General features: G+C 36.4%; 4 protein-coding genes and 1 non-coding gene across 10 annotated transcripts; 4 read left to right on the top strand and 1 right to left on the bottom strand.

The window, feature by feature from the left end:
* Positions 1–5: 5 nt before the first annotated feature.
* Positions 6–1664, bottom strand: LOC107434234 (uncharacterized). Its single transcript, XM_016045683.4, has 3 exons — positions 741–1664; positions 388–637; positions 6–292 (listed from the first exon to the last, which is right to left on the bottom strand). The coding sequence occupies exons 1-3, from the start codon at positions 1514–1516 to the stop codon at positions 104–106; spliced, it is 1215 nt and encodes a 404-aa protein (XP_015901169.3). The 5' UTR covers positions 1517–1664; the 3' UTR covers positions 6–103.
* A 5-nt stretch (positions 1665–1669) lies between these two features.
* On the top strand, positions 1670–3379 carry LOC107434236 (large ribosomal subunit protein uL14x/uL14z/uL14y). Its single transcript, XM_016045685.4, has 3 exons — positions 1670–2015; positions 2776–2817; positions 3152–3379. The coding sequence occupies exons 1-3, from the start codon at positions 1718–1720 to the stop codon at positions 3232–3234; spliced, it is 423 nt and encodes a 140-aa protein (XP_015901171.1). The 5' UTR covers positions 1670–1717; the 3' UTR covers positions 3235–3379.
* On the top strand, positions 2127–2272 carry LOC112489213 (small nucleolar RNA snoR137). The gene has a single exon (XR_003053492.3). It is a non-coding gene; the product is annotated as a small nucleolar RNA snoR137 (small nucleolar RNA).
* A 136-nt stretch (positions 3380–3515) lies between the features above and the next one.
* LOC107434233 (uncharacterized) lies at positions 3516–9512 on the top strand. Of its 6 annotated transcripts, none has more exons than XM_016045680.4 (11): positions 3516–3767; positions 3921–4341; positions 5119–5217; positions 5312–5781; positions 6153–6354; positions 6442–6612; positions 6911–7011; positions 7270–7338; positions 7451–7488; positions 7613–7706; positions 7950–8354. In XM_016045680.4, exons 2-10 carry the CDS (start codon positions 4174–4176, stop codon positions 7693–7695), a joined length of 1401 nt encoding a protein of 466 aa, XP_015901166.2. In that variant the 5' UTR covers positions 3516–3767; positions 3921–4173; the 3' UTR covers positions 7696–7706; positions 7950–8354. The 6 variants fall into 6 exon arrangements, 4 of the variants coding, with proteins under 4 accessions (XP_015901166.2, XP_048336385.2, XP_048336384.2 ...); XM_048480428.2 differs by having other exon boundaries at positions 3516–3798; XR_007242870.2 differs by having other exon boundaries at positions 3516–4341; positions 7600–7706.
* A 175-nt stretch (positions 9513–9687) lies between these two features.
* On the top strand, positions 9688–13120 carry LOC107434235 (acid phosphatase 1). Its single transcript, XM_016045684.4, has 3 exons — positions 9688–11770; positions 11920–12129; positions 12816–13120. Exons 1-3 carry the CDS (start codon positions 11385–11387, stop codon positions 12991–12993), a joined length of 774 nt encoding a protein of 257 aa, XP_015901170.1. The 5' UTR covers positions 9688–11384; the 3' UTR covers positions 12994–13120.
* Positions 13121–13480: the final 360 nt, after the last annotated feature.

Here is a 13480-nt window from a genome sequence, read left to right as displayed (position 1 = left end):
TCATATTATCGAAAGGCAAGATCGTTTATGGTGCTCAAGCTAGTATTCAATATATATGAGTTACATTGAATATATAAGTGGAGCTATTGTAGGCAGACTCTATTTACACAAAAATCTCTGCACCTTTACCCATGGATGATGGTGAATCCCTGTCATGAGCCCTAGAGAGGACTTCATGTTCAGAGGCTGAGGGCATGGCGGGTCGAATGCTACCGGGATTCAGCGGAAATAGTATTTTGTAGTAGCCATCCATAATTGCAGTGAAATTGCAAGTTTTAGCTATCTTTGGAATCTGCTCAGGAAAATAAACAAGAAAAGAGAGTCATAATACATATAATACCAGTGCATGCTAAGTAAAATATCGGTTAGTAGCATAGTATATGGTACCTGATATATGTCTCGCATATAAGCATGGAGATTTGGGTATTCGAGCAGCTTCTTCTTGGTGCATTTGAACAAACCATTATACACAACATCAAACCGAATCAATGTCGTAAACAGACATACATCTGCTAGTGTCAATTTGTCTCCGCATAAGAAACGACACCTCCCTAAATGGACTTCTAACATGTCCAACGTATCGAACAACTCTTTCACTGCTACGTCGTATGCCTCTTGGCTCTGAGCGAATCCACATCTGCAGCATATAAAAACGTTTCCAAACCAGTCATCTAATCTTCTCCAGCAACCCAATCTACGACGTGTCTCTTTGGAATTTTGAAGGACGTGAGTAAAATTACCTATATACCCCGTTGTTTATGTTCGGGTAGATTATCCGATTCCATTCCTCAATCTTTCCCTTCAACGATGGCGGTGAAAGGTCCAGGGTCGGGTTTCGCGCCAAACCGTTTAGACCCGAATTGAACAATTCGATAATGTCGTAGCTCTCATTGCAAACGACCTCTTTCGCTTCCACGTCCCACAGCATTGGCACCGTGGACCGTCCATCATAGCCTCCTTTCCTTAGCTTGTAAACTTCCTTCAGAGTTCTACATCCGTTCACGTTGTCCCGACCCGGGACAAGGGTATCCCCATCCCTATCTGGGCTTCGGATATCCTTGAATTCCCACGAACCGTCCGTGCCTGGGGTGGCAATCGAGACGGGCACGGCTTCTTCAAGGCCCTTGAGTGCCCGAACGATGAGGCTGCGGTGAGCCCAGGGGCATGGCAAGCCCACATAGAGGTGAAGACTGGTTGAGTTTTGGCAGGAGAATTGGTTGGCTCGGAATCTGGAAGCGGGTCTGGAGTAACCACCGGAGGGATCGGAGGGAGCAAGCTGGGACATCATGAGACGCCACGTGGAGTGCCATGCCGTACGGACCGTGGAGATGAGTAGGCCCGGTGGAAGTGATGGGCCCCAGAGGAGTTTGGTGATGGAGGAGAGGAGGGAAGAAGGGTCGGGAGGTTGCGGAGCTTGGTTGAGGGATGCCGTGGGGCTAAAACGACGGCGTATTTGCCGATTCTCCGGTCGAGAAATTGGGAGGTTGGAGATGAAGGGCGAGGTGGGGCACTGCATTTTCTCGGCTTTAATATCAAAATTGTTTTTAAAAAAATTTTAAAAACGACTTTTAAAAGTCCAACCGGGGAAGAAAACGGTGTCGTTTCACTTATACAGCGTACCTGGCAGCACTAACAAACCCTAGAAGTATATAACAGCAGTTTGTAGCATTTTCTGGGAGGCAGTTTGGAGAGAAAGAGAGAGAGAGAGGCAGCGAAGATGTCGAAGAGAGGAAGGGGTGGATCGGCGGGAAACAAGTTCCGAATGTCGCTGGGTTTGCCAGTGGCGGCGACGGTTAACTGCGCCGACAACACCGGAGCCAAGAACCTCTACATAATCTCCGTGAAGGGGATCAAGGGGCGTCTGAACCGCCTGCCGTCGGCCTGTGTCGGTGACATGGTGATGGCGACCGTGAAGAAGGGTAAGCCTGATCTCCGTAAGAAGGTCCTTCCCGCTGTCATCGTCCGCCAACGCAAGCCCTGGCGCCGAAAGGACGGAGTCTTTATGTACTTCGAAGGTATACAAATCTCGCTCTCTTTCTTCTTATTTATTTTTGCATCGATTTTCATTTAAGTCGGTATATCAAAATTTGGGTAAAAAACTAAAAAAACAATAAAATAAAATCGGTGTTGCTTTTCTTTGTATGGGAAATCAGAGTGCCCAAGTTTACAAGCTGGTTGGCATTCATACTGAGAAGCATAAATCAACTTAGCCAGTTTTAAACAGCACGATGTTTGTTCTGTAGCATTGTGTTACCTGTCTTCTGGTATATGTTATTGATTGAGTAATAATATTTGTTTTAGATTTGTTCAGGTTCTTAAAAGTTATTAGGACACTGCCATTTCGTTGTTCAATTGTTTGAGTTTATGGACAACCTTCTTGCCACTGACTCCTATTTAATTTAGTTTGAAAATGAGTTAATTTGTTTTTGTAATCTCCGTGTTGTGAAGCTTTTGGTTGATTATGGTCAGGTATGGTTGTATGTTTGATCGATAATATTGTTTTAGATTTGATCACGTTCTACTGCCATTTTGTTAATTAATGATGTACCAGCTATGTTTTCAAGGCTTTAACAACCTTTTCGCCATTGATTTGTAAATGAGTTAACTTGTTTTTGTTTTTGTAATCTCTTGTTGGGAAGCTGTAGGTTTGCTCTTGTATGTTGCTTTATAAATTCACAAATATATATATATATATATATATGTTGATTTATGAGTATTAAAAGCATGAACCTTGTGTTTCTGAATCATAGTTTTTTTCCCCCCCTTCATCTGCAGATAATGCGGGTGTCATTGTTAACCCCAAGGGAGAGATGAAAGGTAATACTTCTTTCTTTTGGTATTCTATTGTTTTTGTTAACACCTGATTCTGGGTCATTTAAGAACCTTCCAGTGCATATATAAATTAGCTAGTCAGTTATTTTTTCTTGGAAGTCAGATGGTTGTTTCTTATTGTTTACATAGATTTATTTCTTGCTTGTTTAGCAAAAGTTATCCCATATGTAACCATCTGTAAAATTTTTGCTGGTTATTTTTATATTTTGTGATCTTGATAGTATGTTTTTCTTAAGCATTTACTGACTTACATTTCTAGCCATTTCAATTTCATTTAGACTTTCAATTATGAATTCATTTTCTGTTTCGGTCATTGCAGGATCTGCCATCACTGGCCCAATTGGGAAAGAGTGTGCTGATTTGTGGCCAAGGATTGCCAGTGCTGCAAATGCTATTGTCTAAGAGTTTTAATTCGACGATGCTATGCTTCTCTTGTTCACTTGAGACTTTAGTGTTTTGCAATTTTGTTTCTTTTGGAGGATATTTATATTTCGCTTATTTAAGACAAGCAAAAATATTAGTTAGATGGACGACCATAAATTTTCTAGTAGTTCACTTGAATCTTAATTTGCTTTTAAATCTGATTTTAAATTGATTCTTTTTGAGTAAAATTTAATTAATCAAACCTTAGAAATCTAATTTGTAATTAAAAAAAAGGGGTTTTGATGGATGGGAATGCCATGAAATGGTGGTTAGACACTGTTTTAATGTTTGTGGACTGAGACGCTCCGAAATTCAGATGTGTTTTGTTTTCACAAGCAAGCTTGTCAAACATTAACGTTTCTCAAATGTACACTTGCGTCTTATTGTAAAATGGTGAAATAACGACGTGAAGAACATAACCAGCTGAGCACGGCCGAATTAGGTTGATGTCTTCGATTCAAGACATGTAACGAATTATTAGAAATAAGAGGAATACCGGGAAACGATACTGCGTATGAAAACTTTCTGCTCCGCTCCCAAAATGTTTGTTTATCTTCGTTTTAGTAATATATAATTTTCGTTTGTTTCTCGTAAATGGTTAAAAAATCAAAATTCTATTACGATCATTTTAGTCCTAATATTGTTGTTGGTACTGATCAAACCAGTCAATAACTGAAGAGATTATTAACAACGATCTCTCAACGGATTTTAATGTGGTAGCGGAGGGCGGGGAAAAAAAAAAAAAAAAACAGAAAAAAAAAGTCCAACAGAGACCGCCTTATTTTCAAATACGTTCTTGTAATCAAATGTAACTTTTGCTTTGCGTCGAGACCTGGAGCTGTGTTGGAGAATCGAAGAAACTAGTTCTTAATCGGGCGGCGGGACTTCTTCAACTTTATAGAGGTGAAGAAGAGGAAGATGGGTTGGAGTCACCCAGACATATCGTTGGGGGATCTGATGGAGCTGATAAAAGGGTTCGTAGATATACTTATTCTGGCATCTGGGTATCAATTGTCTGGTCGTCTTGCTCACTGGGATACCCAGAACATCAAGAAAGCTTTCCAGTGGGCTATTTTCTTTGAAAATGTCAGTGTCCTTTACATCTTCTATCGACAGCTCATGAATTTTCAGATTTTGATGATCTAGAATGTATGCTTGTGGGTCTTCATAAGAATTCTCTTTTTCTGCATGAAGGATTTTGATAATTATTTCCATCCAAATGTTTGCTTTTCGATTGTTTTTCCTGCTTCAAATATAACTTTTACATGATTTCACTGGTCAGAAATGCATTAACATCTTTTTGAACTTTCTGCAGTGCGTCTACTTGTTTTAGTCTGGTTTCCTACCCAGCATTCACCTAATCTCGTTTGATCTTTATAATAAATTTCCTTGTTAAAATGAAACCATAGTTGCGTTGGAAAAATTTTCACTGATTCTTGTGAATTTTGTCTCTAAACCTAGAACTCCTTATTTTATAATGGACCAATATGTGTACTTTCTTTGTACTCCCGTACATTTATGCACAAAAAATCTCTAGGAGTCCTTGCTAGATGAATATGGCTCTCTCACTTGTAGTATTCTCTACAGATGTTTACCAGTGATATTTTGATCAGTCAATCGTATAATTCTTGACTTCCTGGAAGTTTCAACTATATTGAAGCTTTATGGACAAAACCTTTCTTTTCTTTACTACTAATAAAGCATTTACTATTTACTAGTAGAGTGGGGTACATAATGTTTCTAGCTATACTGATGTTATCTGAATGCATCTTGGATTTTTTCTCAACTGCCATAGTTTATGATATGCTTCATTGCAATTTTTATTTTTGAGAAGTATGACTTAAATTTCCTGTGGTAATATAGGTTTTAAGGACTTTGAGCTGCTTAGATGATTACCAGGATTCTGTGAAAGAGCTAGATGAAGCTCTATCTAAAATGACATCTGCTCCTTCGTTTCCTCAGGTTAGTGTTTTATTTGATGTGTACCCTGAGTTTTGGAACAACTAGATATTTTTATGAAGTTCTCTCCTTCTGAGCTCATATTTAATGGAAACAGGGCTTTGCACATCTATCATCTGCTACTCTTTCTACGGCAAGAGCTTTTGTATTAGCACATTTCATCCATACTTTACCACTGAGGGATGCACATCTAAGAGTATTTCTGATGGCAGCTATTGAAATGGATATCGATGAATTGTCAGGAGCAGAAAATGATTGCTTACATACGTATCTGAACAAGTTGAAGCAGCAGAATGCATTTATTAACTCAGTACCAACTAGGAGGCATAATGACTCAGCTATAATGTCTGAAAACCTCAATCTGGTTTCAGAGATTGGAAAATGCATTGGTGATAGTTTTACAAAATATGCTGTTCAAGAGCTCCTGAAAAGGTGGTTTCCAGTGTCGTGCGTCTTAGCAATTGAGAAAGGCTTAGATATTGTTTCCGACAAAATTAAATATAGCAGCTGGAATAACTTTGATGATAACTTGTTTAAGGAGCAACTGAGGAATGAAGATGCACCAGTGTAAGTGTGAAATTTTGTCTGTATGCTTAATTTAAGCTAGAACTGGTGTGTGTGTGTGTAGGTTGGATGGGTGAATAATATGTGTGGGTCAAGTGGTGGCGCTGTGTGGTTGGTGAGCCTTTCTTGGATGCATGTGACCTATGAAGTAGATTTGGTGAGTTTGTGTTTGTCAGCTAATGTGCATGTCTATTTTGTCAAATCTTCTGTTGAACCAGTTCGTTAAGTCATCTATAGATACTGAGCAAGGTGTATTTAATGGCTAGTATTTTTTTTTTAAATTTTTTTTAATTTTAATTTTTTATTTTTACTATTTCATGTTCAAGGACTCTGTTCATAATGCTTGAACTTAATCTTTCTCACCTTGTTTTTAGGATTGTAGAGCAGTTGGTGGGTTTTTTGACATGGAACCGCTGGAAATCAAAGAGTCTTACTTATTTTCTTGACAAGAGAACTGTTCGAATGGTCTCAGGTGCCAGCATGATATTTTCTGCTCCTAAGGTTCAGTGGATACAAGTTTTTGAGAGGTTGAATATATCAACAGAAAGCAGTGATGATGATTTCTGTGAAACAGTTGTAAGACTGCTGAATACTTTATGCAAAATTTTCCATGGTTCCTACAGATTTAGTGAATCCTCAATCTCCCTTCCTCTCTTGAAACAGGAGCTCTTGTTGCTTGGTTGTATTACAAGCAGATGGACTTATCTAATTGAACATTTGATGTCCATTTCTTATAATTCCAAGACTATTTCAGAGCAATATCAAGAAGTATTCAACCTTCTTCCTGTGAGATATCAGGCTTTTGATTCCGGAGAGGAAACAGTCAGTTTAAAGGTGCTTTTTTCTTCTTTAATTGTTGCATTGAAATGCTTAACATTTATTTTATTATTTATGTAATACACACTTTAACCAACATCTGATACCTTGTTCTATGTGAACTGGTAAATCTGGTATTTGCTTTAATCTGCCTATCTAATTTAATACTAAAGTGTGGTGTTCAGGTTATGGAACTCTTTGAATGCTTGTTCTTTGTGTTATGACATGGTTTGCCTCTTTCTACATGACATCCTCTGCTTGTTCATACTTCTATTTTCGCTTGCATGCCCATGATTAATTGTTGTGTTGCAACTAGGAAATTGATATTCTTGAGTATTTGACTGGACTCTTGGAGGGTCAACTGCATCAGTTGTGGAAAATATCCCCAGCCCTTGCAGCAATTGCTATTCCATCATGGTATCTCTCTCTCTTTTCTTTTTTTTTTTTTTGGAATTTCCATGCTTTAAATCAGTTTATCTTATTCACGTAGGAATGGAAACTAGTTTTAGGTTTTCAATGGCTAATAATTCACGTTGAACTTCCTTCTTTTTTTTTTTTTTTTTTTTTTCAGTTAGCTTGTTGTGAATTCATTAGCTTTCCAAAATTATATGAAAACATATTTGTTTTAGGACTTTATGTTCTGCAATTAAAGATTGGCAATAGCTGATGTTTCAGGTCGCCCTTGTTTAGATTGTATCTGAGTGAAATGGAGAGTCAGTTAAGAGGATGCTCTTCAACACTGAGGTATTGTGCTTGTTTAACGCTTCTTTTATTCACATATTATAATATCTTCCAGACATACAATCCATGTGGGACAATGCTTCTAGTATCATAATGGATTTATTTTGTCTTGTAGATGCTGCAGTTGTAGTGAAGGCATGGAGCACAATGACTGTGAGTATATCCAATTTATAGCAGATACATTTCCCCTCCGCCTGTGGGTGGCGTATTCGATTTTTATATGCATAGAATTTCAGATATCAGGACTTGCAATAATTAAAGTAGGATTTGTTCCCAGGTGAACTTGCTGAGAGAATTTGGTGTCTCTACATTTTTCATGTATGTGGATCTTGTCAAACACTTTGTGCTGGTAGTTCTTGACTGTTTTTCAGGTTTGTCTTCGGGAATTATTTATTTCTCTTTATTATAGTCTTAATACCACCTTTTCTTAGCATTACTATAGTTTCCCCACGTTTACTTAAGGTTGGCAAGTTAGGCAAAAATTAGCAGCACAGTGGGGCATTTTGGACTAGTAGTCTAGTACCTAAGTTTTTGCAGTTAGCTTTAGTTCTTTTCTTGGGTAGTTGACATCTCACATAATAATTTTCTAATTGATTTTATGTGCCCACCTTCAGGGGCTGATCTGATATAAATCAAGACCTTGAGAAAAATTAAGTCTTAGTTGTGTTTTCAAGAGCTCAAAAGGAAAAACAAAAAAGCAGTTTCCCAGAAGGCAGAATAAAGCAGATGAAAAATTTATTTACTTTCCAGCTAACGTTTTGATTCTGAATCAGATTGATGGGTCTTGTGTATACAGTACAAATTTTGTTGATGGGTCTTTCTGTCCTCGGCAAGCAGGGCTATCGAATGATTCTTTAATTAAAACATTTGTAAGGAAGAACAAAGAAAGATGAAAGAAGAAAAATATTGATTTTTCTTAAAAAAAAAAAAGAAGGAAAATTAAAGTATTACTAAATGTTTTTAAAAGTTTGTAAAATTGTTATGTTTGGTTATTGAGAATACATAAATTCATTAGTTTCTGTTTTTTTTTTTTTTTTTGGGTGAATTCCATTAGCTTTTATTCACCAATATTTAAATTCAAGAGTTGAAAATGGTTAATCGAATTTGAAAAATTATTCTTCTGCTTTTGATTACCTTAAATACCGCAAGTTTTACCCCAATAAAAATCAAACATTAAAGGACAAATATTGGTAAAAAGCAGCTATCAGAACTCATATTAAAAAAAAAAAAAAATGTTACAGAAAAAATGAATTTTCTAAATTGAATAAAAATATCAAAATGGACAGATAATTTAGAGAATCTAGTTCAGATTAACTGCATCAAACCAACATATGAGCTCTTTAAGTCTCTGCACCACTAACATTATCCAATTTTAGAAATCAACTTGGAGACGATAATGGTTATAACCTTTACTAGTTACCACCATAAATACTAAGGAAAAAATTGAAAAATTATATATTTTAGGCTTGTAGATTTACACTAACTTATAGATAATATGATACTTATCTTGTGTACAAAAGGTTCTTAGACATACTTATGAACCTCATATGACCAAAATCCTATATAAAGTTGACAAAAATATGAATGAACAGGTTCACTTATTTGTTAGGTATGGAGGGTATAAAACTTTTGACAAACAAGCAGATCTTGTTCTTATTATCCATTGATGCTTCTTGGAAAGTTCCCCACCGAAAATCTTTGAGTGAAACGGAAGATAAACTCACTAATCATGAAAACACCAGCAAACTTTTAAAATGAAATTACATTTTAAATTTAAAAGGTGCACGTCATCACTACTGACATTACATCACTAGTGCCAAGTTGAGTCCCCTCTTGAACCGAAATTTGGTATATAAAGAATATTTGAGGATAAAGTGTTTTTATCCTCCACAAATGGGAAAGTGGCATCTAGTACGTTAGGCCTACTTAAGAAAGCCATCTCTACACTATACATTTCCTTTTCTTTTGGACTATAGCTTTCATGTTGCCTGTTTGGTCCTTGCCTGCTTTCTAACCATATTCTGAAACAAAACCACCCAGATAATTGAAGTTGGAGAGGGAGAGGGAAAAAAGAAAATGACAACTTCAAGCATCTTGAGATCATGGAGAATCCAGTGCTTCAAGTTTGGGAAGAGAATATCCAGCAATGGGTCTTTGCCTGCGGTGACGCTTGGTAGTGTTCAGAGGAGAACTTCTCTTGGGTGTTTCCATGGATCATATCTTTTTAAGCATTTTTTTTGGAAGTTGAAGTCACTGATCTGGAAGCAAAGGAGCACTACTCCCCGGTTCAGCTATGATCTTCACAGCTATTCGCTTAACTTTGATGACGGTTTTGTTCGTTGATCACCTTCTCTCATTTCTATGGTTCTGAAAGATTTCTTACTTTCTCTTTCATGGTCTCATTTGATGATTCCTGGTGTTTTTTTTTTTTTTCCTTTCTTTTTTTCGTTCTTTTGAATCCTGTTTAAATAAGCAGTAAACGGGCTTATTGTTTGTGGTTTGTTTTGGACACCATTTAAGGGGAATATGTATAGATTTCTGAATTATACTTCCAAATATTTTGATCGTGCAACTTTGTTGGCTATCTGGCTAATTGTTCATACAAATTACAAACGTTGTTTGGTAGTTTATTCTATATCATAATGCTGTTGGTTAGTATGGAGTCAATGAAATTAAGCCCTGAATGTCGAAGAAATTCCATCTGAACTTTGAGTTTTACAGCAGTGATACATGATATGTGTTTCGGAATGATGGTTCATCTTCTTTTTTATTTTTTGTTTTTTTAAATTATTTTTTATTATTTTATTATTACTATTTTTTCCCTTCTGTTTGGGAGAAGGGAATGGAATAGTGCTTTGATTGATTGTGAAAGGGTAAAAATATTAAATAAATGATCAGATTATGTTCGATGGTTTCTTTTGGGGTCCTCCACCATTCAATGTCGTATTACCTTTTGTCTTCCAAGCAACACACAATCAATCATGCAGTTTATAATCCATTCTGAATTTGCTTCTTATTTCAAGCAATCTGTCCAAAGGAAACTCCTAGATGTGAAAATGCTTGACCTCTCTTATGATTCTCAGACCAAACTAATAGTGCTTAAATTGCAAATTAGTAATAAATAATAATATCCTAAACTAATTTATGGATGTGCATTTTCATTTTTCATTCTAAAACGACACCTCATAGGAAAAACAAATATCATATTTTGAACCAGAAAAAAATAGCCATAATTTAATTTCCATACAACTGACATGTATCCCTTTTGTATTTTATTTTATTTTCTTTTGTGGGGTCAGGGAAATAGTTAGACATTTATTATTTATTTATTTTTAAAAGAAAAAAAGTTGACACTTTTGAGTGTTGGGAATGGATGTGAACATACCTAAAAATTTCAAACCAGTACTCCATACCAGCTGTGGACGTGATCATTTTTTGTTTTGGGTCAAGTGTTGTGGAAATGATCATGGTTAAATTGACATTTTTTATTATTATTTATTTTTCTTTCGGAAACGTATGGTTGCATATAATCAGAAATTTACAGGCCTTATCTGATTCATCAAAAAAAGCCATTCGATTAGTGCTTGTAGCAATTTACTACAATATGAAACTATGAGCCTTCTCAGAAAGCCAATATATCCCTCAGTCCAACGGCTATGGATGGGTCATAATGCCATGCCATACTACATGATTAATAAGAAAACATTTGGTTACTTTTGAGTAAATCATATTCATAAATGCAGCTGGATCAGGCGGCAACATAATATGGGGAAACACCCTTTCATGGGCTGTGAAGCATAAATATTGCTTTTTGCTCATTTGTCTAACATCTTGATACATTATTACTTTCATTAAATTTGATTTTCTACTACCCAAATTCAACTTTAATTGATTACACCCCATGTGATTCCCAATAAAATACCATTTGCCAACTTTTTATAGTGCCCCCACTTCCTCTTTTATGTGCCCTCACTAGCTTCCACCTCTCCAGATTCACTATATTCTCCCTGCCTCATCTTCAACATCCTCTTCTTCCTCTGAATTTGCAGATGGGAAACCCCATTTTGTTCTCACTCATTTTCTGTACTTTCTTCATTAATGGGCTAGTGGTTTCAGCAGACTGGAGCATTTTAGACCTAAAAAGGACAAATGGGGTAGGTGATAGCTTGAAGAAGTACTGTGAGAGTTGGAGAATGAATGTTGAAATGCACAACATTAGGAAATTCAAAGTGGTGCCCCAAGAATGTGTTCCTTATATCAAGAAATATATGAGATCGTCTCAGTACAAGGCAGACTCAGAGAGGGCTTTAGAGGAAGTCACATTGTACTTAACCAGTTGTTGCAGTTTGGAAGGTGATGGGAAAGATGCTTGGATTTTTGATGTTGATGATACTCTGATTTCCACCATTCCTTACTTTAACAAACATGGTTTTGGGTAAGCCATTAATCAGACTATGCTTCTTAGCATTTTTTTTTTTTTTGGTTTTAAATATTCTTGTTATAGATCCATGTTTACTAGAGTTTTGGTTGAATGTTGCATGAAATTGGATTAATTTAGTATGTTTTGGAAAAACTAAAAACTAGGGGAGAGAAGATTAATTCAACCTCTTTGGAAAAATGGATGAGAAAGAGTGAGGCACCAGCTCTTAAGCACACACTGGAGCTCTTCCACAGGATCAAAGATAAAGGGTTTAAGATCTTCTTGATCTCTTCAAGAAGGGAACCTCTTAGATCCTCCACTGTTGATAATCTCATTCAAGTTGGGTACCATGGATGGTCTGGTCTGACATTAAGGTATGTGTATCTATTAGTATTATATATTAAGATTCTTAATCATTTCTCATATATTCATTTCTGAAATAGCAGAAGAATATTCTGTTCCTCATAGATTGGGATCACATGAATTAACATTTTAGTGTGTTACTTTAATTAACTCTTTTCATCCCACTCTTAATTTGACACTTACCCTTCTGCCACCTTCACCTGGCTTCACTCCATGACTTGATTTTTGGTATATAAACATGGATTTCTCTGCATTTTCATTTTCCTTTTGGCAACCCAAATTCTGTAAGAATATACCTAGGAATAAGAAAAGCAACATAAATATCCCATTGCAAGATTGCTTCAAAAAGCAATATTGTCCATTTGTCCTAAAATAATGGAACTATCAGGGTTACCATATCCATATGGTATCCCAATAAATTTCAGCACTTTGTCTTATCGGTACATTTTTTTCGCCTTTTCAATTCTTGCTTCGGGCTAAAATTCTAACAGTTTTTGTACAATCTCAATTGTTGTTTAGTTCTGTTTATTTAGAATCCATGTTCTGCTATCTCTTGCTACTTCTTTTTAATTAATTTCTTTGGATTAATTAGTAGCCAAAGGAGGATTAGTGAAAAGTGACTCTAGCTGGTGTTGGTGAGGGGTGTATAAGAGAATTGTTGAAGAATTTAATGTAATTTGCTATACTATTTATGCAGGGGTCTGGATGATGAAGCCATGGAGGTGCAAAACTACAAATCTCGGGTGAGACAACTGTTGGTAGATGAAGGCTACCGCATATGGGGAATCATCGGCGATCAATGGACCAGTTTTCATGGACATCCAAGGGCAAAAAGAGCATTCAAACTTCCCAATTCCATTTACTATGTGGCATAAATCTTTCACTTTATAAACACATTACTTATTTATGTAACTAAGCACTGTACCTCTTGCAGGCCTTTTTCCTTGTTTGATTACTCAGACTTAAAAGCTTATACGTCTTATTGTTGGAGGCTCTTATATATCCTCTTGGCCCTTGCCGTGTTCCAAAAGCTGTGGCTTAGTGAAACATTCGTCGCATTTTAGAAAAAAAATAAGTTCACAAAATTTAAATGGCTTCTAAGGTGTCTGTACAAAAAGGGTCAATATAGCTGCATATAATTTGGAAGGACAAATTGAAAAGAAGGTATACCACCTTAGTGCACATGCACAAGGAATATTTTCTTCCATCTCTGCCCAAGACATTTGGGTTTGGAATCTGGAATTGAAGCTCTTCTTTTTTTGGGTGCTTGGTCTTATCAGCAACCAAAATGAGAGTGAGTGGATAAATAGAAAATGAATTAATAAAACTACTGGTTCACTACAAGATGGGTTTGTAGGCGTA

This window comes from Ziziphus jujuba, chromosome 9, assembly GCF_031755915.1.
Source record: "Ziziphus jujuba cultivar Dongzao chromosome 9, ASM3175591v1".
Lineage (NCBI taxonomy): Eukaryota > Viridiplantae > Streptophyta > Magnoliopsida > Rosales > Rhamnaceae > Ziziphus > Ziziphus jujuba.
Note: the sequence above shows the minus strand (reverse complement) of the source record. Positions and strands in the feature narration are given on the sequence as shown.